The sequence below is a fragment of the Notothenia rossii genome, assembly GCF_949606895.1.
Source record: "Notothenia rossii genome assembly, chromosome: 6".
Taxonomy (NCBI): domain Eukaryota; kingdom Metazoa; phylum Chordata; class Actinopteri; order Perciformes; family Nototheniidae; genus Notothenia; species Notothenia rossii.
The window spans coordinates 38,377,386-38,388,363 of NC_136909.1; the positions used below are offsets into that span (position 1 = coordinate 38,377,386).

Sequence of the window (10,978 nt, forward strand, 5' to 3'; positions counted from 1 at the left end):
GCAGCAAAAGAATTCTCTGTATTGATCCGTCAAAGCAACCAGTGTGTCAGAAAGTGGTGACTGGGGACTGAAATTGAGGAACAAGACTTGATTAAAGGACTGTGTTGCTACATTTTATTATATCTTACCTTCCAGATAGTTTCATAAGTTGTTAAGCTTTTTCAAATCCATCACTTTCCCTGGAGCACTTCCCTCCGCCAAAATGTTTGTCAGGTCTCTTTATGTTGCATGACGCTGCAATAGCTGCTGCCTGTTGTTTGCACTGGCATGGTAACAGAATACCGATGCGCTGACAGAAAAGGTTTGGCGTCTCTCAGCAGGAAACAAAAGAAAGAAACACGTTGGAGCACGAAAATGTTATTATAACATCTTAATCATACTGGTTAGGGATTCCCACAGCGGTGATCACTGCAGCTAAAACCCTGCAGGAGTTTGGCCTCATCATTTGCTTTGTTCTCAAAGGAGGGGTGGGTGTGAAGGAAAAATTACAGTTTGGTTCAGTTCAGTTTTTGGAGCAATTGGTAATTGGTAATTGGCAATTGGTATAACCAATTCTCAGACATTTAAATGAGGGTTAGCATAATAATAATAATCTCATCTGTTAAAGAGGCACTCCTTAACATAAGTATAATCAAATGTTCTAAGATGAAGATCAATTGTGGATACACACAACTTATATGGATGCTGTTTGAATGCAACATTTCAGAGGTACTGTAGTAGATCAGTAAATAATGTAATTGTCTCAGTGTCTATTTCAACAAGAAAGAGGTGATTGGGATTTTTAGAGTCATTTCATTTCAGCTTAAATACAGACTTTTAGTATTTGATGATCTGGCAAGTAGAAATCCATCAGAAGTGCGCTTTAGGATTCATTATTTCAATTGGATTGTGTTCTTGGTGTTTTCCTAAGATTGAATTCAGATTATTTCAGTGTTGGGGGATAATGTCACATGTTGGGTTCAGCGTGGGTGAGTGTGAATGTGAGGGGGTGCGGTCGTCTTTCAATCGAAAGGTCAACATGTCTCTTTTCCCTTGGGCAAGATACTTAACTCGGAGTTGCTCCCGATGGAATGGCCAACGATGTGAAGGTACGCTTCCACAAGCAAGTGGCACCTCACCTTGTTCGCTTTTAATCAAGAGGTTGAGAAAAAAATGTAAAGTACACAAACGTTCACTTGGAGAATCTAAATATAAAAAAACTGGACCATTGTATATCTGAATCACAGGACACTGCTGGCAAGCTTGGCTTGACAATACTAGACACTGGCACAGGCCGAAGGGAGACGCAGACTATAGCTGCATCCCAGTTCTCTTATTTGTAATTTCTTCACTCCTCGCCTGTTAAACCCGGTTGCCCCCGCCGGCGGGAGCAGACGCAACATCTTGCAAGAAACAGCGTCTCAGGGCTTCTTAACATTTTACAACCTATACACAAGTTATTGAGCCGTTTCCGCTCTACATCCTGAACTCCTCCCTTCGATGCAATGCACTTCCGTTTTGGCGGACTGGGTTTGTTTTGCTAGCTAGCTCCGTTGTGCCGACAAAGCACTGATATCGCAGAGACAAAGAGGATATAACAATTACAACATGAAGAAAAGTGGTTCGGGAACTACGTGTGCGGTAGTTGGTTGCAATCACTCGAGAAAGCACCTGAACGAGTGGTTAGATAGAGAGTGCTACGACCACAAACCAGCACCCAGCACCCAGCCATGTTGTTCATTAAATACAGATAAACACAACAAATACTGCATGCATTGTATTTTTTAATATTATATTTGAATATTTTCATAGTGATGTAATTGTGTGGGCTGCTTTTATATTTTAATTTGTAATACCTGTTAGGATTAAACATGTGATCTTTCTTGTTGAAGCCATTTCTTTAGTTTCCTCTCAACAATTAATTAATTCAGTGTTATTTATGTACAGTATGAGCTTAATATGAATGATGAACTGTGTTAAAAGAAATTGTAGCACTCTAAGGAACATATGAAATGCAATAATGCAATAACAGTGCAATAATGAAATTAAATTACATCAAACTTTATTTTCACTCAAACAGTACAGGCACATATGATATATTGCACAGCATAAAGAGATCATGTAAATTGTGCATTATGTAAACAACAGACAACTGTTGGCTCCTGTGGGCATGACCTAAATAAGGCAGTTTATTTTGGTTTTATGCTGGGCCACGTCGTCATGTTATCCTCCCAGTTTTGCACTGAATTCGGGTGGGGGAGAGTAACGCCATCTCCAGTCAAAGAAGTAGAATCGTGTTCCCAAGCTAGCATCACTGTTAGCATCGAAATCGCTGTGTTTACACCAGTGCCCGTCTGACTGTTTACATCGGTTTACACCGACAGACGCTGTGCAAAAGACTTCCGGCGGAAATGAAGTGCATTTGTGTAGTGTCATGGCGCTACCCGTGTTTTGGCGCGTAAACTTGTCTATAAATGTGTCATACCCACTTAACGGGAAGAAACTCAGATAACAGATTATATTAACCATTTTTACCTAAACGGAACACAAGTCTAACACCAAGCGTCTAAATCAGCACTTAGCAAAAACGGGCTAACGCTACTTTAGCACATAACTGACAAAAAGCGATCTTTTCTACTTTATGCTATCTGCACAAACGACATATCATATGAAAGCTAAGATTCCACTTAATTTTTTGATTTTGAGACCGGAGGAGCGATCTCTGAGGAGCGATAACCAAGGAAACACCAGACCACCCTTTGGTGAAATACTCAGCAGCTCGCCACGCCTCTTACTGTGTATCAGTCACTGATTGGACGCTGCAGCACATCCACTGGTCCGATGCATCTTAACGTCAGTTAAGACACATAACAGATTAATCTCAAGTGACTCACTTCTAAGTTTTATTCAGTTTTTTTTCAAGATATTTATCATCTAGTTAAAAAATAAGTGATATTACATCAGAAACAACAAAACGGAACACATCAACTTCATTTATCATTTTATTTATTTATTGTCATTTTCATTCATGATGACCATTTTTGAGCGTCGGGTTTGACGGCAGGACCCATCTATAGGGATATGATGAAAACGGACAGACAAAGAACACTTGGACAGACAGGACTAATTACAATAACAAGAAAGCTGGAGAGAGTTAGGTAAAGACACAAGGGTATCAAGTACATCACACACAGGCAAATAATTATAAACGTGGGCAGGGGTGGACTGGGACAAAAATTCAGCCCTGGCATTTTCTGTCCAGACCAGCCCACTACATTATCAGCGGACACTACATAGAAGTCCACTAATCTTGCAGCATCTTCTCTCATGCATACTACAAAGGAGAGTCATATTCCTTGATAGCAGTTAACAAATGAAGCACTTAACTATGAACTCAAGGACTAAAATTGACAGCTATATCAATCAATCTTTATTCATTATAGTGTCAAATCACAACAGAAGTTATGTCATGACTAGGGGTGGGACGAGACTAACGGGGTGAACCCTTATGCTACCCTTTCAGTTTTTAGTCTGTGACTGTGAAAATCTTTTGGTGTAAGCCCAGTATTGGTTAAAACCAGACTCGGACAATAATAACAAAAAAATATCCTGACAAATCATCTAAATAGAAACATATTACAGACAGTAGCAGCATTAGAGCTGAAATTCACTCACTCATTATGAAACCATAAATAGAGAATTGGAAAAAATATATATATATAGCTGTGTGAAAAGTCTAAGACATGGGTTACAGGTCTGAAGAGATATGCATTCTCATATACGTGTATGTGCAAAAGAATGTATTGCTGTATACTTCCTCGTCCGCAGCCAGCCAGCTCCACTCCTCACCAAATTCGTGACCTGCAAGAAACAGCAAACAGAACTTGTACTCAGTATCTGTGTACTGACAAATATAAGTAGCCATGTAGCCTTTTTTTGTGACGTAGTGACACTTAGTGAACAAATGTATCTGTCATGAAGGATGACTTAAGTCTCAAAAGAGCCCTAAGGCCTACCTGCATAACTGTTAATTGAACTTAAAAGATATGCAGATGTTTGAAATTAAAACCATCAATATGAAAATCTTCAGCCAGGAAATAATCATAATCAAACCTTTTGTTTCAATCTGAGACAAAACAAGTTGCATAATAAACTCACAAAGTCAAGACGAAGCTCTCAGATATGATGGATGACTCAAGCATCATAGAAGAACTTCTAGCAGGTCAGGAAAACCTGTTTGACAGGAGATAATGGTAGCAGAGAATATAAAGAGACATTTATGAATTACCAATTGTCATTTTATCACACATATAGTATGTTTCTTCACATAAACCTTTAAACATACACATATTGCATTCCTCTCACCACATGAAATAAGCTCAGGAACCCAAAAGTGGCCCAGTGAATGATGGAGGAGACGAAGCAGGTCCTCAAAAGGGGACAGAGGGAAAACAACTTCTTAGGCTCTCGGGTGGTCAACCTAAAAGAGACATGGAAACATTATTAAGTCTCTCATCATCACAAATCAAGTATGAATTCATATAACATTATAAGACACATGACATACTCAACAAATCATAGACTTCTCAGTAGCCAAAAAGTGGTGAAGTGGAGGAAGTAAGGGAGCAAATCCTTGAAAATGGACGGAGGGGGAACAACTCCTCAAGCTCTCACATGTCAAGTGGTCGACCTGAGAGGGAATTAGATACATTATTAAGTCTGAAAAATAAATAAAATGTTTTCCTCTGTCCTGCACCTAGAGTTGAAAACTTTTGGGATGTGCGTTTCTTTCAAAACTTGTTTAAAATGATGAAGTATGAATTTATACAACATTAAAAATTACATGATACACTTACCAAATTCTAACAGTGGTCCCAAATGAGAGAACAAGTCCACATATAGAACAGAGGGAGAACGACTCCTCAAATATATCAGAACAACCTGTAATGGAGAATAATTGATAATTTAGTGTACATGATCACACCATTAAGGATCAACACATAAGCACAATACAACTTCTGAAAAGCATAATTAAAATGACAAATAATGAATTAATACATCCATAATGTGTGATAATAACAATAATATTAAATATTTCTCGCCTTATCAGTGGAGCAGCTTTTTAAGCAGCTCACTCTTCTCTGCAAGTCTGTCTATCACAGAGTCAGAGTCCAAGGACATGAGGATGTCTTTCTCTGTAGCCATCAACATAAATGCCTCCAATTTATCAGATGAGAGGGTGCTTCTGAGTCTGTTTTTAATAAACTTTCAAATTGAAAATGTGCGCTCACAAGCCACCTGTGTGAGGGATAATGTAAGCAGGTATTTATAAGCAAGGCCTAGGACAGGGTATGCATCTGTTAGCATGTTGAAATGGTGAAGTATCTGGTAGCAGCACAGAGGGCATTCTTTCCAGGAGCAACAGCTTATGGGAGTTATCTCAACCTCTTCTGTGTTGTCCTCCTCACCACCTGATCCATCTTCTACTGTTCTTGCTTTGTACTCTGCAAATGGGGATGCCTTCAGCCTGTTCCACTGGAGTGCAAAGCTTTTCAACTCGGCCTGCATATTTTCCTTGGTTGCCCTGCTGTCAAATCCTTGCAAGCACTTGCTTAAGTCTTGAAGGGCAGACTGGGGAAGAGCACTGGTGCAGAGCTGAGGGAAGTTTCTGGGATCCAGACATGCCAAGTCTGCATATAGATTGCTGTGTGTTAAAAAGCGCCTATGAATGGCTTCAATTGCTGTGTCCATGATCCGGTTATGCACATTCACCTCATAGGATTTTTCTGCATCATCCAGGGTCTCATCCTGAGCCATCTCTCCAGGCAAGACTTTCTTCATCCTCCTCCTCTTTTGTGGCAGTGTGGCCTCCACTTCATTGTCCGTGTCATCTCTCTCTTGGATTTCTGTGTTTGTCCAGTTGACAAATGTGTCTGCTGCTTTTTTTACAGATTCAAAATCTCTTCCCAAGCTTTTCAGCGTATCCTGTGTCGATGCCACTATTCTGTGAGCAGAGAGGATGTTCAATCCTGCCGTCTGAAGGTATTTAGACAATGGAAAGGTATTTTCAGGTATGCGGAGGAAGATTTGAGCCATCAAGATCGTCTCATACTTGAGCAATGACTCTGCATATCGTCTGGCCATGACACGGATACATGGTTTCACTGTTGCCTGTTTCTGTATAGCTGATAATGTCAACAGCACATCAACGTACAGACCATCTTCCAGTTTTCCAAAGGAGCCAAACACCTTCTTCAGGGCCTCATGCTTGGCCCACCAGCGTGTCTCGCCAATAGGAGCAAGGCGTCTACGTCTCTTGTTTCGGCCTGACTCTTGACACACATTCATCCTTTTATATGACTCTTTGATGAATACCGCAATGCCATTGACGAGCGCAAACAGGGACCCACTCTCAATAAAAATCTGGGTTGTGTTTGCAAGCACCAGATTTAGTACATGTGCGTAGCACCATACATGGTGTATATGCCTCCAATCTGACATTCCACTGATGAACAGACTGCTATGAGTTCTCTTACCGAATGCCATGCAGATGAAACAATACAGCATGTGACACTCTGGACAGTACGTCAGCCACCTTCTACTGGTGCCGTCTCTGCTACAGAACACTTTCTGCACCACTGGTGGTGGTGGTGCAGTCTTTGGGCTGCCTGAATTGGTCTGGCTCTCTCCCTGAACTGACACATTTACACAGAAATTAAAGTTACACCAAATTATGAAATAGTTATCACCTCAGTAAACAATAAATGAATTGAAAGATTACAATAAATTCAATGGCAAATATTGCAAATTAATGTAATTATTTCCTATAGGTTTACTTGTATTTTGTGCTAAAATTCAAAGTATCTCATCTGTATTTACAATACAGCTTGATTCTGCAGCTTCATCTCTACTTACAGCTCGTTGGTCCATGTGAACGTTTACTGTTGCTATGGCAACAAGAAACCGCTGACGTTAGCAGCTCTTAGCTAGCCTAGCTAAATCATCTGAACAATAATAACCCATAATATCTCAATTCGGCATATTTAAACAAAATCAACCACAACTACCAACATTCACAGCCCTTCAACTCTGGGCTAATATGTTGTCACAAGTAGGACTATGCAGTTAATTAGGTCACATCACATTCAATGTAAAAACGTTTTGTACTTTTTTTTTGGACATGTCTCAAAAATGTAGCCTAGCCAGCCCAGGCTAACGTTACTTACCATTTATGCCTCCACTCGCTCGTCTCCCGGCGCAGCAGCACCTGCTGGGGTGGTGACCCCGGCACCAAATAGGTCCGTCAATTTAGAATATTTAGCAGCCTCCACCTCCAGAGAGTTCAGCTTTTTAAATCACAGTTTTTCAGCGCCACCCGGGCGTTTCTTCTGCTTATCCATTTTCAGCTCAGCAGCAGCCCGTCCCGCGACTCCCACCCATGCCATGAGGTCCCGCCCTACCTTGGTTTGTGTTGTGATTGACAGCACTGTCAGGGCTCTCTGAGCCTGTCAGCCCATGATTGATTGACAATGACAAACAATAGACCAATAATATGTGTCGATGCTGGCAACACACTGCTAGCCCTCTGTAGCCAATTGACCGGCCCAATTGGAGGGAATTTAGAGAAAAAAACGAAAAGAAAAAAAAACCATAGCGGACCGGCCCACATTGGGTCAACGGCCCACCGGGACGATGCCCGGTATGCCAGATGGCCAGTCCACCCCTGAACGTGGGGGAAAAACACATAAACATGAAGTTAAACAAGGAAGGACACAAAGAGAAAATGCATTTGAAAATAAATCAGGGAACATTAAACACAAAAACCAAGATCATGACAGCATCTTTAAAACAGGGTCAGCAACGTTACAGATTTGTCCTGTTTGATTATTTTTGTAATTAAGCTCTACATCTGTATTTGAAATATTTCCCACTTAAGTAACCAATGGGTTTGGAGCATAGAGCCAGAGACAGGAAGTCATATTAAGACATGGACTTAAACAGTTTGAACTATTCATGGGATGTATTGATGTTAAGAAAAGCCTCATAAAGCCATTTGTAGTGTTGGATTGAACTCCTGTGGTCACCACTGTTCCTGCTTGAACCAGGCATATGTACCAAGCGGTAAACTCTGGGGAACAGCCGGGACGCCAATACGCAAGTGCAACACACTGCAGTTCATACATGGGCCGCTAGAGACTGACTGCAAAAAGGAGCAATTTCCATAGACCCCCATGTTAAAATGCCCAACTTTAAAGCAGAAAAAAACATGTTCCTATCCATGGATGCAATAAATATTATTATCGATATAGTTAGATTCCACCTTCATGATTATGAATCTGTGAGTGAATTGTTTTCCAACACGACCCTTTTATTTATATTAGGTCTTAAAGTTTGTGCATAAATTAGGGCGTGGTCACTTTGATGGACATGTACTTGCCTCACTGTCAGCTAACAGCAACTTGTCCACTCTGCTAGGCTACAACCATAGAGGCTACAACGTTAGTTAGTCATAGTACTGTACTTGACCCTTTAGCTTTAGCCTTGTTCGTGGTGATTGTGCCTTTAAGGGAATATTGTTACAAATACCAGACAATTAAAATGTCGTGCTGTGTGCTTGAATGTACTAACAAAACTTCCAAGAAGTCTAAAATGATAATATTATACATGTTAATCCAGTTCGCAGGTGTTTGTGTGCTTGGTAGCTTAGCTTGTTACTTATTAGCCAGCTAAGGACGTAACCCTTTATACATATATACATTTTAGTTTATGATTCAGCCTTGGCTAAGACTTTTATAGTCTATGGCTATGACGCCCGTAATGCTAAACGGGAGCAAATGTTAATAGGGGACCCAATTATCCCAGTGGTGGCCGCCGGAGCTAACGGAGCCGCAGGGGGCTAGCTCCAGCCGGCGTCCCGAAGCTAGCCCACTGCGGCTCCGTTAGGTCCGGGCGGTGGAGTCCGTCTTTTCTTAACGTGTGAATGACAAGCATTAAGAATAACAAAATATAGCTAATTCTCTTGCAGATTGTCTCATTTGATTTTGAATGTAACGTTTATATAGGGGAACTACACTGTTAGCAGTAACTTGGTATGCATGTATTTCATGTTAGCTTAGCTTCTTAGCCTGAGCTAGCTCTGTTTACTTCCAGTTCGGAGGCAGCAGGTCCCGCCTCCGCCTCTTTGCCCTTATTTGGAGCAAGCGGGATTAGACTCTGACGTCGCTGTCAAGCGTTAGTGGCCGAATCCGCCTACTAAGGGCTTCTCGGCAACTCTGCAGAATCCTATGGGTGACGTCACGGACACTACTATTTATATATACAGTCTATGATATGTACCCAGTGATGGGTATGACAGAATATTAAAATACTTTGGTTCAAGTCATGCATACAAAATATTACTTGTGTAAAAGTATCAGCATCAAAATATATGAAAAGTACCAAAACTGAGTAACACACACAGTTTGATGTTTACAGGCGAGTAACAGAGTCCCATCTGAGGAGGAGGGGGTGGTGGAAGCTATTTGATGTGTTGATAAATAGTAAATTAAAACTTAGTGTGTTGGCAAGTTTAATTACAGACTGCCATGACAACTGGGGAAACAATCAGCTGACACACTTGAAATAGATTGTTAATAACATAATTTAGGGAGCTATTTCAAAATGTGCCACTCCCCTCAGCTCATCCTGCTGCAGCCCGAGGCCGCTTATCCAGATTTAAGTTTAAGGTCGAGTGAGAACACCAGAAAGCATATGACAATATAGTATATGTGGATAAAAACACTTCTTTAGGCTCCTTTATAAAATGCATCACAATCCGACATACATGTAAATGGCTTTAAAGGTTGTGGAGATAGAAACCTGAAGTAAGGTCTGTGTTTAAAACAAGCTAAAGAGATTTTCATATTTTGTTCTAAGACATAAAGTATGGTAAGAGTACACGTTTTTTTTATGTAATTCGCCCAGATATAAAAAACTAACATGTTGTATTTATACAATGTGTTATTATTTCCATACATAATAGCTTATCCATACTAACAGTACTGAAAGTTTTGCTGGGGGTCTTCTAAATCTACACAATAGTATTCACCTGAAACCAGTTAACCCTCCGGTATTATTCGATTGGACTACACACATCAGTCATTCGAGACAAAAACATCCACAGTGATACCGGAGGGTTAATGTGATAACAATCTCAAAAGCTGGAAGGTGACACACACTCATTGACTTACTGTTTAATTCTAAATTACTTTCAAAATGTGTGGAAAAACTGGCTGGTGCCGCAAATTATACTTTTCCTTATGACAGTTGTTGTTTTTTTACAATCATGGTCTGTAGCATATTTTGCTTCCATTCTATTGAGGATGTGTACTTTTATGTTGTTTTCTTCCATGCTTGGAAAATATAAAAGCAGCATAAATGATAATGTGACCACAACTTGGAACTGGAAACTCTGTTCATTTTGGAGGTTGATTATTGTTTCATGAAAACATATTTGATTCATCTCAGTTTAGTCATGTTGAGAGTTGAGCATTATCTGCCTCCTCGACCTCCACACCCTCACCACAAGCTGCTGTGTCTCTCTACTTATGTCTAATGTGTCTAATGCATATTCCTGTCACTTTTCGTGCAAAGAACACATTATACCTATTTTTAAGGCATCTTCCACCCGGGCTAAACTCTGTTGCGTGAAAGCAGAAGACGTAAATAGAGCCAAGAAAAACACACTGACTCTGAGGCGGCATGCCGGCCTCAGGCTGAATACTTGTGGGAGGTGGAGGTAGCGTGCAGGACACCTCGCAGGTTATGTGAGAGGAGAAACCTCAGTTATGCAAAAGACTTACTGAACCTAAAGGGATCCTCACACAGGAATGCTGAGTAAGTGGTTGTGTTCAAATTGTCAGTTTAGCTTAGGAAGGTTCCTAACAGAGTTAAATGATCCGAAATTACCTCAGTGGTAGCCACGATTAGAGCTGTTCGAACTCTCTAGATCAGGGATGGG

The 10,978-nt window shown here is 40.6% G+C and overlaps 1 protein-coding gene across 6 annotated transcripts; it reads right to left on the bottom strand.

Annotated features, from left to right (window-relative positions):
• Positions 1-3,195: 3,195 nt before the first annotated feature.
• LOC307045243 (uncharacterized protein) lies at positions 3,196-7,699 on the bottom strand. 6 transcript variants are annotated; one of them, XR_013809833.1, is made up of 6 exons: positions 7,206-7,699; positions 4,836-4,920; positions 4,547-4,669; positions 4,345-4,459; positions 4,138-4,212; positions 3,196-3,840 (listed from the first exon to the last, which is right to left on the bottom strand). XR_013809833.1 is itself a non-coding variant. In XM_079690769.1 (6 exons), exon 2 carries the CDS (start codon positions 6,544-6,546, stop codon positions 5,248-5,250), a length of 1,299 nt encoding a protein of 432 aa, XP_079546895.1. In that variant the 5' UTR covers positions 6,547-6,674; positions 7,206-7,699; the 3' UTR covers positions 3,196-3,840; positions 4,138-4,212; positions 4,345-4,459; positions 4,547-4,669; positions 4,836-5,247. The 6 variants fall into 6 exon arrangements, 4 of the variants coding, with proteins under 4 accessions (XP_079546895.1, XP_079546896.1, XP_079546897.1 ...); XR_013809834.1 differs by lacking the exon at positions 7,206-7,699 and adding an exon at positions 6,516-7,171; XM_079690769.1 differs by having other exon boundaries at positions 4,836-6,674.
• Between the last annotated feature and the right edge of the window lie 3,279 nt (positions 7,700-10,978).